Source organism: Ananas comosus, linkage group 4, assembly GCF_001540865.1.
Source record: "Ananas comosus cultivar F153 linkage group 4, ASM154086v1, whole genome shotgun sequence".
NCBI classification, from domain to species: domain Eukaryota; kingdom Viridiplantae; phylum Streptophyta; class Magnoliopsida; order Poales; family Bromeliaceae; genus Ananas; species Ananas comosus.
Genome location: NC_033624.1, coordinates 1,114,709 through 1,133,752, shown reverse-complemented (window position 1 = coordinate 1,133,752; position 19,044 = coordinate 1,114,709). Strand labels below are relative to the sequence as shown.

Below are 19,044 nucleotides of genomic sequence, written 5' to 3'. Positions count from 1 at the left end.
CTTATAAAACAATATTTTTAGATGGTTACAATAGATAAACAACAATGTACACATTGGGACTATCATTTTTTTTTTTTTTTAAATGCTTGCGATGAGCTTTTTAATATAACTTTTTTGATTTAATTCTCGGAACAAAAATATCAAAAGTGACGTAGCGTAAATTTCACAGCCAACGAGAAGTTGCCACGTGTAATTTTTAACACTTGCTTTTTTAACAAAACAAAATGGGTCGTAGAAAAGCCCGGCTCTCCGTTATCATTTATTTATGCAAACCATGCACGCCGCTAGAAACCTCTTCGCATCCTACGCCGGGTCATCCCCGACCGTCCGATCGAGATCCGACGCCCATCGACCCCTCCCCTGTGTCTTCTTCCTTCCACTCCGCTCCAGCATCGCTCACTCCTACGGGATCCGGTCACTGCCGGTAACCTCACCGCCTCCGCTGCTCCGCCGCATGGCTACGGAACACTCCGGCGCACCGAGCGGTAACCTCACCGAGCTCAACACCGCATCCGATTTCGACTCGCTCGTCACCCCCGAAGGGTATATATCCATATGCGGCTTCGGCTCCCTCCTCTCCGGTAACCTCACCGCCCCCTCTTCTTCTTCTTCTTCTTCCTCCTCTCTCTCTCTCGCACGAAACCCTAGCTCTCCGATCTCCATTAACGCCTCTCTCCTACTGCTAGAGAGGAGCGCGAGGAGCACGTTCCCCGATCTCAAGAACTTCAGGATCGGAGTGCTCCGCGGGTTCCGCCGCGTTTTCGCCCACGTGGCCCCGATCTTCTTCGAGCGCAGGATCGCCAATGAGGAAACCGGGGTGAGATTTGGAACTATTCGATTCCGATTTGGGAGCTTTTGGGTTAGGGTTTATCTTGTTTGGATCTGATCGGGGAATTGGGAGAGGTTTCAGGAAGTGTCGAGCTTGAGCGTGGAGCCCTGCGAAGGGGAGTTTCTTATTGTTACCGTGTTTGAGATCAGGAAAGAGGAGGTACATCGGTTGTTCTTGCGATCGAGATTTTGGGGTTTTCGCTTGCAGGTGTTTGATGTTTTGCTTGTGTTAGGTTCCGGCGTTTATTGAGAGGGAGAATGAGTTCAGGTTTCTATCTGTAAGTGAATCATTCATGCATTTGTTTTCTACGTTCTGATTTTTGTATTATTTCTTTGTAATTTTGTTTTACACACTAGTTCAAAATTTTGTTTATCCGTGATTTTTGCGGTATGGCTATTTTCCTTGTAATTGAGTTCAGGTGGTTCCTGAAGGACTGGATGGAACTACTTTTCCAAATCCAGCTGTAAGTGCTGATTTGTAGTTTGTGTAATTTTTTTTTCTTCTATGATTTGATCTAACTTTTTCAATATTTTGGTTATTTTAATGACAAACTTCGTGCCTTTGATTCAGGTGGTGTGTGCTCGTTACAGCGACGAAGAGTTTTTTCAAATACGATGCCAAGGTAAAAGTTTTATCCCAATTAACACGCCTTGCATGTTATGAGATTCTGTAATTCATGAACTTACATCAGTTGGAAGAGTTACCATTAGGTGAAGAAATCAATGTCTCTTATTTAGAATTTTAGAACTTTGATTCATCCGTATCTGTTTGTGCTTTTACGACCTTATTGAGATCTGAGTAGAGAGAGTGGATAGAGACATTCGTATTTGGTTTTGGGTTATTATATAGAGCTTTAGAATTTCACAGGAATGTAATCAAAAGAATAGTTTGTAGTTTGTTCACAGCCCGAAATAGAAATAGTGAATGCAATGTGAGAGAGGAAGCAGGGAATCATCTAGCAATCAACTCGATGCCATAATTTAACAAATCACCATATTATGAAAATACAGATCAAATGGATAGAATTATGTTGTCGGTATCTCTATCTATATGCATCCACCTCTTGCAATATTGATTCTATAGATTGACACATAGAACTCAACGCGAAATTGGTTTGTGCATCTATATGGGGTTTTCTCTCTTCAACTATTTAGAATATATCTTGGTTTAACAGTAACTGGAACTGCATAATTTCCTCTTTCAGTCTAGTTATATAATTTTTCAGATACTTCTTTCCTTCGTCTTGCATGTTGACTTCATGTTCAGTTTTATTCTTTAAAACTAATTAGATTATGTTAACACATCCGCTTCTCCAGGTAGCAAGGAAATATATTACCAGCGTTATGGGCGATACAACATACATAAGATATGGCGAGATGATATATTACCTTGTCGTACATATCTCAGACATTGGTTAGTAATAACTACAGCTTGCTTCAATCTAACTATAACCACAGCTTCAATCCATTCCCTCTCTTTGTTATTTATGTTGCATTTTTTTTTCATGTGTTGGCTAGTAAATCTCTCTCTTTTCTGTTTTCTGTACAGTTCGAACCTTTCGTACTGAAAATGTAAAGCACTACAATTTTACTGCATAATGTTGTCAGAAACGATTTCTATTTAGTTCTTCAGTGTTTTGGCAGCAAAAAACCTCGGAAAAGCAGCTTATGACAACTTCTTGGATCACACCTACGTCGCCGATCGGAAAACAACAATTAGGCAGTACTTGGCCTCAGCTGGATCAGGCATCATGGAGGAAGAGCCACCCGAATCGCTGAAGAGCCGTTATGGAGGGTAATAGGCAGGGTGCTTGGAAAGAGGAAAATGCATGAGGATTGACACAAACCATCCTTCGAAACTGCATTTCTTTTTTTTTTCATTTTTGGCCTTTCGCCAGATGAATTAATAATTTGCCTGATTCGGATGCTAGAAATTCGCGCTGAAGCGCATCTGATAATCAGCATTGTATTGTTAAACAATTGCTTAGTAAGTTGGGATATGAATTGGGGAATTTCTGGCGTACTTGTGACAGTGTAATGAAACGAAAAGCAATTATAAGCACTTTTTTTTTTAACTCCAAATGAAATCAATTTCCTTCCTAACTGCACATTAGCATTCCACTCATCTCTCTGACTATAATTACAGCATCCAGGTAGGTCGCTTATATTTGCTCTTAAATAAGTACAAAACTGAAGCTTTTTCCGGACAAGCGCAACAAGAATGACGGATGCTAAATAAGGAACTCTTGTGTCACCCTTCAAAATCTACGAGGGTAAATTTAAATTAATCGATTTTCCAATCACATCCCGCTTCGTGAATCAAATTGCAGAGGTGAACCTTAACAGTTGCGGTCCAAGCTTTCCCAGCTCTTGCTATACAATTCGCGAATCCAGTTTCATGAATTTGGTCTAGACGTTGGTAAGGAGCACAACTCCGAATTCCTGCGGTGCCATCATGCATGATAACTGCATTAAAGATGAAAAAAGAAACATAAATTAACATAATATACGATATTGCATGAGCCAAACGAAAAGAGTTCAAGCAAATGTGACCATTAAAATAACAGGTAAATTGGAATTAAGAGGAGTTATATTTTGCCTTTAGTGGAGATATATTTGTCCATTAATAAGGCATATCACTCTCGAACTAGTCACGGATTACTAAACTCTGATTACAATAAAATTTATCGTCCACGCCATACCTGGTAACCTCAATATAGAGATTCATCTTTCTAGAAAAGCTTGTATAGGAATTGAACTCTTCAAACGGCGGCAAAGGTGGTGAAAAATCAGAAGCCATATTGATCATAGTTTTATGCATTCTTGACTTTATATTATTCTCTTTTCCTCCCCTTTTTTGCCCTCTTCGGGTAAAGTTCATGGCCCTCGAGAAGAACCTCGCGATGCATATGTTCCCACACTTCTCTGAACCGATTATGAAACCTCTCCTGAAACCACTGCTGGATCTCTAAATACAAAAAATTAGGGCTTTCACTCCACATCTCTCTTAACATTGCGCGGCTGTCCACAATCCTCGAACCAACCTTCATTCTATTCAAAAGATCGCCAACTCTTCTTTGGCCCAATGCCTCGGGTCTCAATATATTAGATGGTGGTGCTGCGAGAAACTTTTGAACAGATCTTAAACAAGGCAGCACATCACCTTCAAGCAAAGCACAAGAGAATACACTCAACCGTAGTATGCTATTTTCGATAGGAATACTATGTAAAGGAAGTTGCCAATTATGTTGGCCAAAAGTGGGATTTACCCAACAAAACACTTGATCACTTAGAGGTTCGTAATAGGGCTTAGGATCTTTTAGTGGTGCTGAAAAGGTGCAAAGAGGAGTCGCATACTTTAGTATCCAATCGGGCTTTACCATGGTTACCCCATGCATATATGGCCTCTTTGTGTATAGAAGTTCAGAATAAACTAGAAAATCCGATGCAGACTGAGAAACAGAAGAGAAGCGATGGATATATACAGTATCTTTCAGAGCACAAGATTGGTACCGAATGGCCCGGATTTTTTTATCATTTTCTGATGATCGCGGAACTGCTCGAACACGCTTCGAAACCCTGTCAGCCCAACCGGCACATATGGCTTGCCCTATAATCTCCTCTTCAAACATTTGTAAAGGGTTTTTATTGGAAATGTTGGAATTATTCCTCCAAGAGTTCTCTACATCCTCAATAGATCCATTATTCCAAGTGAATCCCTCATTAAGCTTGCTGTGATGAAAAACCAGCTGAAGGAGCTGTTTTCTCAACTTTGACATCTCTTCCATGGTTTTGAAATGAAGTGAGTTTTTCCTGCAAAATTCTAAAGAGTTTCCTGCGAGTTCAAATAACTGTAAAGCATAAGCTACAGTTAAAGCATCGCTGCTGGGATTGGAAAATCTCGCATAAGCCTCTCTAGCCATTGATTTAAGCTTCTTCTGCCTCTCCTTCTCTTGTGGGTCCTTCACTTGGTCAGATTTCTCTTCTTGATCCATTTCATCCCTGGTCTCGTGGTTCTCGCCAAAGTGAAAAAGGAAAGGGCTAGAAAAGCTTAAAGCCGATGCAGCAGCAACTGCAAACCCTAGTAGGAAGTTTGATCTGGGGTAGCTTTGCTTATTTCTCATGATTTGAATAACTGTGAGAAGCATTCGGGAATGGCGGGGACTCATCGGGTATTGTGCCATAGCCCTCCCCATAGGTGTAAGTCTGCCATTGCTATCAAGCGCCTCAAGGGCCTTTAAACAACGTTCAGCTTCCACCAAAGCTTCCTTCTCTGGAGGTGTCGGGAAAGGAAAGTTGGCGACCTAGAAGATATGAATAAATATTAATATATAAGTTACGTACATGGGAAAGAGTGATTTTATGCCTATCGCTGCAAAAAGATCAATTACATGTATACTCCTGTAAAAGATGAATATTCATATGTACCCCTTGAATGTGCAGGTTCTTACGAGCATGCTCAAACTCATGGGAGGAAATAGGTTTTGTATAACAAAGTTCTTTAAAGGGCTTGCAATAAACATGGCAGTATGCATCTAAGAATTAAAGTTTTTGAAGGACATATTAAAAAATTTAGACTTCACTGGCAGGTGCATGCATCAAATATCTTTATATGTGAAGGGAAAAAAAAAAAAGGAAAACGAGTAAGAATTTTTTTCACAACCAGTACCTTATCAATACCCATGAACTTCAGGAGGAGGACGACACCATCTACTGGAATCTTGGAAATCTCGGGACTGGAAAATTCTGGAAATAAATCATCTTTACTATAGGCCGCAGAGGAATAGAGACGGTAACAGTGCCCAGGCCCCGTTCTTCCAGCTCGTCCTGCCCGCTGGGAGGCTGATGCTTTGCTTATCCACTGTACTTCATAAGCCGCCACCCCATTGATGTAATTGTACTTTTTGACCTTTTCTTTTCCTGTATCAACCACATATTTTATGCCAGGAATAGTTAAAGAAGTCTCAGCAACATTTGTGGCTACAACTACAAGCCTTTCCCCTTCAGGCACATTCTCAAATACGCGAAGCTGAGCAGAAGCAGGTAGCATTGCGTAAAGTGGCAAGACATGGAGGGGACCGGCAGATGAAGTCTTCATTCCTTGAGATTTTTTCATATTGTCAGTGATGGGGGAGCTAGGGCTTTCTTCACTATTTTGTACCCTAGAATTTCCAGCCAGGGCATCAAAAGAAGCCTTGAGTGAAGATATGCGCTCTTTGTCTCTTAGAAAATCCAAAATCGAACTGACTTCTTGTGGGCCTTCACAAGTAATAGGCTCTTCATCTTCTTCATCCTCACTATTAATTTCAAACTCACTCTCTATTTCCAAATCAGAAGAATCGGAATTAATTTCCAAATTATTCTCATCCTCATCGTATGAACTGAATCTGTTATTCTGGTTATCAGGTGAATCGCTTCCTATTTCATAGGCTTCACTGATTTCCTTCATGTCCAGTTCTGAGCTTGCACTTATCTGATCCTCTCCCTTTCTTGTGAATTTCTTTTCGTAAGAGTTTCGTGATGCTCTTTTTAGCTTCTTACACAGGAAGTCAACTTCCCTCTGGCCTGTGACAAACATAAGTATTCCACCAGGTGGAAGCCTCTTGTGGATTGACATGACCTTTTTATAAGCTTGTAACATATAATCTTCGTGGGTCCTTTTTGAAAAGTGAATAGTGACAGGAAATTGTCTTACTGGGACCTCTAGAACGGGAGGGGCCTCACTGAATAATCTCCTATTAGAAATGAAGTCCTCAACTCGCAAGGTGGCACTCATTAGCACGAGCTTTAACTGACTGACCATATTTTCTGAATTGAGCCTCCCTCCTGATTTAATCTTCTCCTGCTGGTCCTCATATAATTTCTATCATGTGTGTTCAAAATAGTTAATAAACAATAAAATTCTTTCCTAAGAAAACTGAAATAAAAAAAATAATTAACTACATTTTTCCAACCTGTCGAAGCTTTATTATTCGTGATAGCATGCCAATTAGTATATCAGTGTTCAAGCTCCTTTCGTGAGCCTCATCCAAGATGATCACGGAATAGCGCTTTAATAAGAAATCACTCTGAAAAAATAGACAACTAATTAGCACCCTGAATAAAATATTAATTAGTATAAATTCAGAACGAGTTCAACACAAAAAACATCACAGCAACTGTGTTTGACAATCGCAGTCCAATATCTAAAAGATTAGTTACTTTCTCTTCCAAATCGAGGTGTGCTATGTACCTACATGAGCATGAATGAACCATCTATATGCGATGTTCTAATATGCGATCCTGAAATGATGCGTAACCAAGATTACATTCTTTTTAATTTTTTCTGTATCTATTACTATCATCACTTAGCTGTAACAACATTTTAATCACGATTAATATTCTAAATGCTTGATTTTTTTCTCCGGAAGAAACTTTTAATTTAATGCAAAAACACAAACATGCTGATCATTACTCCGAAAGGCGACAACAATATGCTGATATATGCAATGTGCAGAGAGACCTTTCTAGAAAGCAAAATGCTAGTCAATTTAAAGATAGTTTCACATCTACAAAATACATGTAAGCAAAAGTTTTCAGCAAGGAACCTGAACTTCTCGAAGCAAAATTCCATCCGTCATAAACTTAATGGAACAGTTTTTTCCTATCATTTTGTCGTGCCGAACTTGAAAACCAACCTCCTTTCCAAGACCAAGACCTAACTCAAAGGAAACTCTTTTAGCCGTAGCAAGAACAGCAACACGACGCGGTTGGGTTACACCAATTATTCCTTTTCTGTCACAACGACTACTTGACCCAAAGCCAGCTTCATATAAGAACTGCAACATGGCAAATTACAATAAAAAATAATAAATAACAAATAGAAACTTTTACACCAAGTTGGCTTGGCATACGGAATAGCTTTTCTACTCCGAAAAGCAATAGCTAGGCTTGTGGGGAAAAGAATGTCACTCCAGGGAAACAAACTATTCTTTTTTTTTATCAGTAACTCCTTGTCCAGGTCTGTAACAACAAACCCACTCATGATTTTTTGAAGAGTGTTAGTCAATAGCACTCCTATGAAGCTACGGTTACAACAAGTAGATGAAACACACCTGAGGAACCTGTGTCGTTTTACCACATCCTGTCTCTCCACACAAAATAACAATAGAATGCTCGTTGATAGCTTCCATTATTTCCTGCTCCATCATAATTATTGGGAGATCTTTCCTTTTCTCCTCAACCTCAGTTGGCCTTGTTACATGCACTACAATAGGGGTGTTAAAATTCCCCTGGAGAGAAGTATCTCCAGATAGTTTTGCGGTTTGGCTACATGGTTTTGGTCCTTCTACCCCTTTGTCCTGGACAAAGATAGATTAAAAAAACAAAGGGAACGAAAGAAAAATAATGAGTCATCTAATGAGCTGAAAATGTATCGATACAACATTATTACATGGCACTAGAAAAAAACAGATGTATAATAATCATAATGGTCAAAAAACACATCAAACAAACATACTTAAAGCAAGCGCTGCGCCACATACCAGTACCTGTCCTGGTAGAAGGGTATATATCATGCTGGCATAAAATGTTTTCATCTTGAGCAAACCAATAGGGCAGCACTAATGAGAGCCACATTTGTTGATCGTGAAAGATTGATAATATTTGCAGTGCATGAACTAAAAATCAATAGTACGTTATTTAAACTATATATTCATAATGCATATCTTGAAAGAAGGATCATTATTGATTTGAAGAGTATATATATGAAGTCAGCAAAGATTAATTAACAACAAAATTGCACACAGAGAGAAAAAAAACTAACTAATCAATGGATGATAAGTGATTGACTCAACACAAGCACATATAACAGGTGCTTCTAAGAGATGCATAAACAATAACACACCTGCAAACTAATGTCATGTGCTATAGCAGCATGACTACAAATTGGTGGAGAGACTTTTTGCTTTTCTTGAATCCCCATAATGACGACTCTATTTGTTTCTTCTGTTGGCAGTGACACACTTGATCCAATATCCGCAACTGGTTTGCTTTTACTAATTGCTTTTATGTTAGATCTAAAAGACAAGCTATGACTTTCGTCATCTTGTTGCTCTCCATGACCAACACTTTCTAGGTTGGTTTGAACAGAGTCAATTTTCTCACTGATTTCAATCTCCTCAGAAACTTTCCGTCTGCCCTTCTCTAAAGGTAGAATTTCTTCAGGAATTTCCAAGCCTGCCTTGGAAAATTGAACTACTCGCCTACGTTTTTCCTTCATAGTCTCAGCCTACATCATAATCGTTCATACAATAAAATAAATTTCTAATTATTGGATGCTATCCCAGTTAATCAATACTTGATGGAAGTAGCATACTTGACCAATAGTCCCTGAAGAATGGAGAAAAGAATATGCACCATCAGATATCTTGTATTTCCTGCAGCAGGAAAGAGCAGCCGAGAGCTCATTTCACTAAGAAGAAGTTATTTTGCAAATATTCGACACTACAATGAAATAGAATAGAAGGAAGAAAAATAAAGAGGTCACATACCCCAGAAGCTTAATACTTCTAGCTTCCAGCAACTTCTTTTGTTTCTCGTCCTGGACACACGAAGCACAAACAAGCGAACAAGCTATGAGCAACCAATAAGAAAAAAGAAAATTTGAAGGAAAAAGAGAAAAAAACTTCTGTGTTCTGCTTTTCCGCCGGAGCTTCTCCACAAGTGCTGTTTGAAGAACTAATAACTTTTTCAACAAAATTCCTCCAACAGCTTCTCAATGCAGAGAAGCAGGAGTTCCAATTGGTGCAAACAAGTTAGTTCAGCTTTCTGTAAGCAAAAGCTCCAAATTTTGTTCAACAACACCTTGCTACTGCTTCTTGTAGCAGCAAAGCTGTTCCAGAAAACAGGAAATTATGCGCTTACATAAAACCAAGCACATACCTCCAACTTCTTTAACTTCCTTTGCTTGCTTTTGCTCAAAGTTGCAGCTTCCTTCTTCTTTCTAATCTCAGAAACCTGGCATAGATATGCAACAGCTTTAAGGAAAACTACTATCCAACCCAATCTGTAATATTTCTACAAACTGCCCATAAATTAAGAAAAATACTCAATAAAATACCTCCCCTTTTCCTTTTAATTTGCCCTTTCTCTTGCCGACCATTATAATCGCATTGCTTCCATCCGCACTTGAATTCGTAACATAGAAAATAAAACACAAGTTACAGATCGATTACTTAAAACTAACCAAATATGATATTTTCCCCAATTCTAAAATCCAAATCAAGTTAAAAATTTATTACGTTTAGAACTATTTCATCCATAAACGAACTAAATAAGCTAAAACAATCGAACAAAAACACTTTTTTTTTTTTGGCTAAAATAAAGCTTACTTTGATCTATCTAAAATCGCTTGTGGCCCCAATAATCCAACACTCTCATCGAAAGCCTGGTCAAAATTCTCACTTTTCGATCCCATTCTTCTTTGTACCAAACTAAAATCTTACTCCCAGATCAATTCGAAAGAGACGTCGAGGAAGAGGAATCTTTCATCCAAAAACAAAAAAAGGGTAAAAAGTAAACCAGAACCGACTGAGTAGTCCTAAAACCCTCCAATTCCAGCTGAGAATTAGGGTTTATCCGAGCCCAGGCCCTAATTTCGAAGCCTTTGCGTGAAATCCACCTCCTAAGTTGGGGATTTCGCAAGAAACAAACGCACGCAATCGTAAATCCCCTCGATTCCAGTTGAGAACTACTAGTTAGGGTTTTTCGGAACCGAACCGCCCAGTTTCGAGGGGTTTTGCATGGAAATCGACCGTCTGAATCAGGGGTATCCGATTCCGTGCGACAACACCGTTAGCCCATCGATTAGTCCCACATCGGAACTCACGAAACATTGGCGACGAGAGTCCGGTATAAAGTGAGTAGGAGGGGGGAGGATTCGGGTTTAACCCGTCCTGTTGGGGGGTGAGAGGCGACTCGTCAATGATCGTATAGAGACGGCGAGTCGTGCCGACGCCCTACAAAACGCGAACACACCGTTTTGGGTGCGAGCGAGCTCCGGCTCTTACTTCGAGCTGGGCTCGCCCGCCAATTTTTGGAAGGCTCCACCTCTTGGTGGGCCTACTACACATAACTTCTAAGCCCAAATGTTAGGCCTTTAAAAAGCACCTTTGATTAAGGGCTTCTTTGATTAAGAGCTTGTTTGCTTCAAGCATGAAATTGGAATGGATAATGAAATGGAAATGAATTAGAATGGTTCACTCTTTCAAGACGTTTGGTTTATCTGTCGATTGAAAATTGGAATGAGTTATTTCGGAATGAGTTATTCATATTTTATTGTTTGGTTTGTATAAACTAAAAAATTATAGAATACTATAATATTAATTTTATTCTCAAATATAAATTTATATTATTTAAATTTATGAAAATATAATATTATTTTTTAATAAGTTTTTTTTAAAAAAAAATTAAATTTATTTTTAAAAATTTTTATTGATGTGGGTTAGGGATAGGGTTTTGAGACTAAAATTATTTTTTTTTTTTTTTTGATGAGAATGGATGAAGAGAAGGAGGGTGAGATGGTCATATGGGCTTTGAGAGCTTAGTGGTCTTCCGAAATGAAATCTCAATCCGGGCTAGAAGACCGGAATCAAGTTGAAAACTAATGGGCCATTCCCATTCCACTCCGGAATAGAAATCCAAAATCGATTCATGCAAACCAAACAAAATTAATCGGATTTGATCAAAACCGATTCTCATTCCATACTTAAAATAGATGAACTAAACAAGCCCTAAATTTAATGTTAATGAAATTTATTAACTTAGGCAGAGTAAAATTATGGCTCTGTAGCAAATTTTCGCCTATTGTGCGTTCATCAGTGTGGTGAGAATAAAAAGACCCTTTTTTTGGAATTGAACACCTTTTTATCTAATTATAGAACAACTAGCTGTAATTTTATCATCTTTTAACTATTTTATTTCATTACATTCATATAGCTATCAATATCTGTCTTTATGAAAAGAATATTGGTAATGATAAGATTATAGTAGTTATCATTTTATCTTTGAAATCAGTTTATTTCAAAGTGAAAATATCACTTAATGTGTTAAGCTCTTCTTCAAGAATTGACAACTATTTAGCATTTCATTTCATCATTAATTTGCAATTCAATTAGCTGAACATATTACATCAAGCTGGTTAGTTTGAAGTTAGGACAACAACATGTTGCTTTTACCTGCAAATATATTATATCGAATCATTCACATTTGACTATCCTTACGACCATCATCCTCAACGGCGAGCTTGTCAATGAGCAGTTCCATCATCTTCCTATACATAGGCATATAATGATCGTTAATCATAGTTTTGGAGAGCCGGATCTTACTGTAAAGCTCTCTCGGTGTTACGTATAAACCGATGTCGCATTCATTGATCACAATGTTTTCATTAGGGTCGGAATCCGCCGGTGGCAAAGCGACCATGTGCATAATCCTACCCGGAGGATATAACTGTTGCCCTTCTAGGGCATCTGCGGAGATGGATTTCTTTTCGTCGACTGCTTTCAAAACTGCGGCTGCTTCTTCTTCAATATGCTCTTTTGCAGCAGCAGCTTGTTCTTCTCGAGCTTGGGAATTAGCTTCTTCTTGCTGTTTAAGTTCTTTTTCCAACTCCAACCACAGTTCACCTTCGGTGATTTCTTCGGTGGTGGAAACAGTAGTGACTACGCTTTCTTGTAGAAGTGCTTCTTCCTCTGTCTCCTCGTGGTCGGAAGCCCTATAAATATCAATTTCCTCATGGTCGGAAACCCTAGAAATATCAAACTGCAGTTCACCCACCAATTCCTCAGTGGTTCCGTGCTGAAGCAGAGTCAAGGTTTCAGTAGTTGTCTCCTCTTTAGAGTTTGCAACTGAGCCAACAGAACGGCGGCGAGCGCCGATGCATGACCACGAAGAGAATGTTGATCGGCTCCTAACGACAGCCTGTGCAACATTTTGTGCCTGCCTCATAACAACCTGAATGAGCAAAATCAAAGTTAAGAATTCAAGGATACAATTAGAAGAATTATTTGAGCTTTCATTTTTTTTAACTGAAAACAAAGCAGATAAAGTTGGATTGGTTTGAGCGCCTCCAAACTGGCAAGAAGCAGGACACTACAAAATATCACAACCATCAATCTGGATCTAATTTTGCACATAACTAATTGTTTCAGGTTTCAGGAAAAATTGTTCGCTACCTCAAATCCATCGATTTTTTTTTCCCCAAATAATGGAATCTGCTCTATGGGTATATTACACCATTAGTCACTAAACGAACTGCCATATCATTGGCATATCATCTCTTGAAGATGGCTTGATATCTGAATATCTGCCGCAAATTACATGAAGTTTGACAAAGTAACACGATTGAAACAGAAGTTCACTACTCGACGTAAGTGAAACTTCACAAGGAAAAGTTCAGTGACCAATAGTGTAACTACCCATTTTCTTTAGTAAATGCATGGTTTATCGATTAAAATGCAGCTAGTTCCCTTACCTGAGTTTTGCTGGAGACGGGACGTAGCAGCGTGCCAGCTCCTGCCACCTTATCTCGAGCACTAGAAACAGAACGGTAGACGACATTTAGGAAACGTGTTTGTTGCACTTGATCCTTGAGATCGTTTAACCATGAAGATGCCGTCACCTGAAAAGGTAATATAAAGCAAGGATAAACATGTGTAAGCAAAGACCAATTTCCAAGGTGTCGGAAGCGTCACCGATTTGATTGTTGTAACGCAATACAATTATATATCTAGAATTCTGAATTAAGGAATCCAGTAAACCACGTTGTCTGGAAAACTGTACCAAAACAGAACACATTAATCTAACAGGTGCATGTAGAAGAACAGACGATGATAACATGGTTGATGGAGAACAAGTACCTCAGAACGGAGATCATCAATTGAGGCAGTGGAGAATGTAGGAACAAGATCAGTGCCATTGATAATGGTGGTGATAAAATGCTTGCCAGATTCTGCCAAGTCCCACGTCATGCAAGCAGCTGACGAAGATAATTTGTTAGCAAATTATCCATTGAACACACAAGCAACAAAACACAATTACAGTAGCTGAACATCTTAACTAGATTAAAGATCAAAGACCTTTATAGGGCACAAATGAAACATATAAATGGATAATCTCGTATAAACAAGCATGGATTAATAAAATTTGTTTTCTCATTTGTCAGTTCTGCTCAACAAGATTATCATCAGATCATCTGATGATACAAATAGTCAATTAAAAGCAGGTGATAAAATTTAGTGATGCCACAGGCAATTTGCGCAAGCATGAGCAGCTTGATGACCCTCTGCTTTCAACCCTAATTTTTCAAGTGGATCAAATTGGATAGTATACGGGAATATACAATAGCAGCAACAAGAACACGAAGATACAAGCTGTATAAACATAACAGATTTTCAGATACATGCCTGGTGCAAATGCAACACAAGTGGTTGAAAAGAATTCTTTGTGTTCTCGCAGAATATATGTTAAGAGAGCAGCAGTGCCACCACCCAACGAATGCCCAACAATCTAATTATCAGAGAAGGAAAAAGATCAATGATTAATTGCAGATATTGTTATGTGAGCATATAAAAAAAGTAACAGAAAGCGGAAGGCATTGCCATTTTTTGTGCTCCAAGCCTACCTCAAGCAATTTCAAGTAGTTATATCAGAAACCAAGTTGAGAAGGCTCATATAGAAACTGTATAAAGTTTCATATTAGCACTCCTTATTGTTCATCTGAAGATAACAAGTTCAACCACCATGTTGGACAAGACAGAAAATAGCAAAGATGCTTCTAAACTAATGAAGGATAACCAATTACAGTTGGAAAAAAATACAATAAAAGGCTGGCCAACTTAAAAAATTATGAAAAGAAAGCTATTGGGGGTTGGCTAAATTAATCGTCGTCGAACTAAAATAAAGTATCGCCATAAAATCTAGAATCCAAAACCGTTGGTGAAGAAAGAAAAAAGAAAAAAGAAAAAAGAAAAAAGAAAAAAAAAACATACCTTGATTTTGTAGTCTGGAAATTGACTAACTGCATTCCTGAGACATGGAATAGTACATTTTGCAATCCAACGGGCTGCAACAACCATACCACAATGCGCATACCCCAATACTAATTTGCTAACACCACTTTCATCTAAAAGTGAATGGTGGAAAGGAACCACAGCACCAGTCACAGCAGTCAGTGTATCCTTGATACTGTGGGTGCCTCGAACCAAAAGGAGAAAACACTTGGAATTCTCATCGCGTAAAATTGTGAAAGCAGGCTTCAAAAGCTGCAAAGAGTAGAACAAGCAGATTAGAATCTCATCAAGAAATCACTTTTTGTGTTTCAAAGAGCTAGAATAACGACAGTTATTATGATGGATAGTCTCTCCATTATTGCGATATTGCAATTCAGTTCCTCAAATTTTTCGTAATTTGCAATCTCATCACTGAGTGTTAAAAAATTTATGTAAAATGACCATTTTACCCCTTCTGAACAATGAAATCCTTGTTTCGCGTACCTGAAGCAAGGTTAGACAGGTAATTTCATAGGGAAAAGTCATGTGTTGTTGGATTTCTTTAGAAGACAGGAAGAGTATTCCAATTGATAAGAAAGTTCAAGGGCTAATGAGTTCGAGTTCAGAGAGAAAGTCGCAACAACGGGAGTCACAATATCGGGATTGTGTGGGGCACAATCCATATATTTTACCCTTCAATTGCATTTAGCCAACTGTACTGTGTAGAATTAGGATATCTAACAAGAGTATAATACTTACGCACCCCCGCCTTAGGCTCATGAATAAGAACATCTTCCTGGGAATATCCAGCAGTCTCCAAGAACACTAGGAATGGCTTCTTTGAGAAGAGAAAGCATAGATTTAATAATTTCAGAAGATAAATCAACTCAGCCATTATATCTGGGCCTCGTAGTTGCACACAGTTATTTCCAGCATATACACTTGCAACATGCACATTGCCCTGAAAGAGCAGTTTTATAAGTTAGTGTGCAGTAATATCCCCATTGATTCTATAAAATTTGACTACAAGCTTCCTTGTACAAAAATTATAAGTCCGACATGAATCATTCCACAGAATTTTCCATAAAAAATTTAACACAAAAGTCGACAGTTAGTAGGACATGATGAAAGTAGAAAAGAAGCAAGGAGACTGACTACTCGTACCCCAACATTAAATAGCATTTTTCTTTTCTTTTTTTTTTAATACAAGTTCCTTCCACTATAACTAATAAACCAAAATAAGCAACTATGAACATGCACAAATAATATATTTTGACTGGAAAGAATAAATATTTGCGACAGAGCTTCCACTGAATAGAAGGGAGAACTAACATCAATATTTCAATCTTCTCTTGAAAATATTATATAAAAATATTGAATAAAAATAGAGGATTTAGTTCAGGAATATAGCACTACCTATATTCCCCACTAAAAGTCATAAGTTCACACCAAATTCAGAGATACACAAAGGAGATGTTCTTGACACATCTGAGGAAACTGTTTCAATTTGATACTATACAGAAAAGTAAGCCTTAGAACTATGAGAACATATAAAAATCTAATCTTTCTAGTAATTTACGAACGAACTATTTCTGCAAACCTGATTGCCTCGAATTTAATTCATAACTAACACAAGCAATGAAATTAGCCATAGAATACCAAACATAAGAGCATTTGGACCGCAAAAAATTGAAAAGTATAAATGAGATTAGTAGATCCAAAGAAGCCAAATCCTTCTTCTTACTTGTCGCCTCATCAGATACTTAATCCCGAACGCCAAATCCCCGATCGGCCACTTCCCTAGGGTTTCCGAGTAGGTAAACCTAAGCGTTCCCGCAAGCGTTGCCACCGCCTCCCTCCACGTCGAGGGGGGCTGCGACGGTCTCCGCGCCACCCGCCGCCGCCGCGCCCGCCCCGGCTTCGAGAGATCTCCGCCGCCGCCACCGATCCGCTCCTCCTCCGCCTCCTTCGGCGCCATTCTCCGGCTCAGCACGTAGTAGAGCAGCATCGCCATCCCCGCCGCCGTCACCATCGTCGCCGTCGCCATCGAAACCCTAATCGTAAAAGGGGATCCGAGCAACGAAACCCTAGAAGCCGAATCCCTACATTAATTTAAGGCGAATTAAGCCCCCAATTTTTTTCGCCATTAACGAGTTCGCTTCCCCGCATCTTCCTCTTCTCCCTCGCACTTCCTCCTCGCTATAAATTAGCGAAAAACTACTTTTTTGTGTACTCAATTACCCAAGGATAAGTACATGTTTTTAGTACAGTACTACTGTAAATATGAGATAACACAAGGGGTTTTTAGTAAATTAGGCTTCGTATATTGATACGCGTCGCACCGACACGAATACGCATCGTTCCTGGGAGAATACAGTTATACAGTGATGTACTCTCGAAGGAGACAAGGTTACCATCAGGACGATGTATTATGCGGACGCGTCCGAGAGTTTGATCCACCGTCCACGTGGACTTTCGTTGATCTCTCCTGTCCAACATTGAACGGTAGAGATTGAACAGAACCTTTTTGGACGGTGGATCAAGAGGAGCGGCGCCGTTACAATTTGTACGGTCTTTTGCCACGCCGTAACGCAATGGCTCTTGTTGCGTCCCGCCTCCTCGGGAGAAACTGCGTGGACAAGGTCCACCACGTCAGCGTGGACCAAAACTCACATCTTGGAAAATCAGTTATAAAAAATATTAAAATTCTATAATTTGCTAAATAATTTGGATTAAGGTTTAAATACTGAAACACAAATCATACCAAAAATTTATATTATACAGTAGAGACGTGATTTAACACAATATCTATATTAATGATATTTTTTAATAATATATATTTTAATTTTTAAACAATTTTTTATTACGTTTTGTACTCTATTTAATAACTATCTGTTATTTTTTTAAAAAAAAAACCGAGAATTTTGAGTAGTGTCTATTGTGCCTACACATTACACCGTGGTCTACAGTTCACGTGGTGGACAAAGTCCATGCAACATTGTACACCGGTGGTGCACGTCCAACGTAGCCCCATTTAGTGAACAACCATTGGTTGGGGCACACGTGTGAAGGGGATCTCCGTTGGAGGAGGATTATGACTAGTTTCGCGGGGCCCACCGCAAATAACAGGAACGTATGGTTGGAAAATCAAGTTGGAGAGAAAAAGATAAGCATGCGTAGGTGCACATGTCCTTATCATTTGGCTTTAAAACGGAGAATAATAATCCTTAGCTTAGATAATGTTCCGTTATTATATAATTAAATGTGGACAAAATATTTTTCTTATTGCAAATTCATTAATATAGAGCATTTATTGCAGATTTAGACATGTATATATATATATATATATATATATTTTCTAAAAGATAGATAATAGGATAGATAATATGTTACTCGCTTTATTCATTTTGTTTAAAAAAAATTTAGCTGAAAATATGAATCAATTATAATTTGAATTTAGAATTTTGACCGCTAATCATTAAATTTTTTACTAATTGTGTTAGGATCACTCAGCCCGTATGTATACACATTGTCACGACACAAAAGGACCATTTGCCCAAACAAGAAAATTTTCTATATTATTCACTCTTTTTAAAAAAAACTTTTAGATAACACCTCCTTTTCTCATAAAGCAATGTGTTTTTATTCATTCCCCATCCTTTTCCCTACCAAATCTTTCCTCTCTCTCATTTAGGTTCCTATAATTCTATTAGTTAGGATAAAATGTATAAATATTTCGTGAACTTTCAATGAGTTGTAATTAAGTAATTATTTTTCCACTTAATAAACTAGTTTCTCAACTTAGCTAATATCTCGTAGAGTAACTCTATTTATACACTCAAAAAGTAGACATATAATCGACCGTCCCTGAAGCAAGTAACAAAAAGCTTGGTGATTGGTACCCGAGACCCAAATTCGAATCCTCGTTGATTCATATTTCAAACTAAATTTATTTCTAAATGAAATAAATAAAGCAGGTAGCGTGCTATCTATCTCTCAAAAAAAGAAAAAAAAAAGTAGACATATTTTACACCCCTCCCTCCAAAAGTTTTAACACTTTGGTCAACATTATGAGATATTAAGTGAACTAAAAATTAACCTAAACTAAATTCTAATCCATCTAAAGTTTGGAAAATATTTGTGTATAGTACAAATTAATTTAAATTTATGATGTGGACAATTTGGA

At 38.3% G+C, this 19,044-nt stretch overlaps 3 protein-coding genes across 6 annotated transcripts; 1 reads left to right on the top strand and 2 right to left on the bottom strand.

Moving 5' to 3' along the window:
* On the top strand, positions 251-2,903 carry LOC109709014. Of its 3 annotated transcripts, none has more exons than XM_020231044.1 (8): positions 251-581; positions 687-817; positions 911-988; positions 1,062-1,106; positions 1,248-1,292; positions 1,400-1,451; positions 2,146-2,242; positions 2,378-2,520. In XM_020231044.1, exons 1-8 carry the CDS (start codon positions 266-268, stop codon positions 2,394-2,396), a joined length of 783 nt encoding a protein of 260 aa, XP_020086633.1. In that variant the 5' UTR covers positions 251-265; the 3' UTR covers positions 2,397-2,520. The 3 variants fall into 3 exon arrangements, with proteins under 3 accessions (XP_020086633.1, XP_020086632.1, XP_020086631.1); XM_020231043.1 differs by having other exon boundaries at positions 252-581; positions 2,473-2,903; XM_020231042.1 differs by having other exon boundaries at positions 257-581; positions 2,462-2,903.
* On the bottom strand, positions 2,881-10,772 carry LOC109709012 (ATP-dependent RNA helicase DEAH13). Its single transcript, XM_020231039.1, has 12 exons — positions 10,200-10,772; positions 9,929-9,995; positions 9,751-9,825; positions 9,360-9,409; positions 9,185-9,245; positions 8,714-9,097; positions 7,923-8,168; positions 7,416-7,646; positions 6,783-6,896; positions 5,498-6,691; positions 3,531-5,132; positions 2,881-3,294 (listed from the first exon to the last, which is right to left on the bottom strand). The coding sequence occupies exons 1-11, from the start codon at positions 10,283-10,285 to the stop codon at positions 3,663-3,665; spliced, it is 3,978 nt and encodes a 1,325-aa protein (XP_020086628.1). The 5' UTR covers positions 10,286-10,772; the 3' UTR covers positions 2,881-3,294; positions 3,531-3,662.
* Positions 11,927-17,061, bottom strand: LOC109709013. 2 transcript variants are annotated; one of them, XM_020231041.1, is made up of 7 exons: positions 16,603-17,061; positions 15,622-15,819; positions 14,859-15,131; positions 14,274-14,376; positions 13,728-13,846; positions 13,343-13,489; positions 11,927-12,807 (listed from the first exon to the last, which is right to left on the bottom strand). In XM_020231041.1, the coding sequence occupies exons 1-7, from the start codon at positions 16,903-16,905 to the stop codon at positions 12,070-12,072; spliced, it is 1,881 nt and encodes a 626-aa protein (XP_020086630.1). In that variant the 5' UTR covers positions 16,906-17,061; the 3' UTR covers positions 11,927-12,069. The 2 variants fall into 2 exon arrangements, with proteins under 2 accessions (XP_020086630.1, XP_020086629.1); XM_020231040.1 differs by having other exon boundaries at positions 11,927-12,822; positions 16,603-17,059.

Coding starts and splice junctions, on each gene's coding strand:
- LOC109709014 (XM_020231042.1), top strand. CDS start 266: ATGCAAACCATGCACGCCGCTAGAAACCTCTTCGCATCCTACGCCGGG. Junction 582..686: donor CTTCGGCTCCCTCCTCTCCG/GTAACCTCACCG, acceptor TCCTACTGCTAG/AGAGGAGCGCGAGGAGCACG. Junction 1,293..1,399: donor CTACTTTTCCAAATCCAGCT/GTAAGTGCTGAT, acceptor CCTTTGATTCAG/GTGGTGTGTGCTCGTTACAG.
- LOC109709012 (XM_020231039.1), bottom strand. CDS start 10,285: ATGGGATCGAAAAGTGAGAATTTTGACCAGGCTTTCGATGAGAGTGTT. Junction 9,098..9,184: donor CTTCAGGGACTATTGGTCAA/GTATGCTACTTC, acceptor ATTATGATGTAG/GCTGAGACTATGAAGGAAAA. Junction 5,133..5,497: donor AGTTCATGGGTATTGATAAG/GTACTGGTTGTG, acceptor CATATCTTCTAG/GTCGCCAACTTTCCTTTCCC.
- LOC109709013 (XM_020231040.1), bottom strand. CDS start 16,905: ATGGCGACGGCGACGATGGTGACGGCGGCGGGGATGGCGATGCTGCTC. Junction 15,820..16,602: donor AGTATCTGATGAGGCGACAA/GTAAGAAGAAGG, acceptor CTGCTCTTTCAG/GGCAATGTGCATGTTGCAAG. Junction 14,377..14,858: donor TTCCAGACTACAAAATCAAG/GTATGTTTTTTT, acceptor TCTGATAATTAG/ATTGTTGGGCATTCGTTGGG.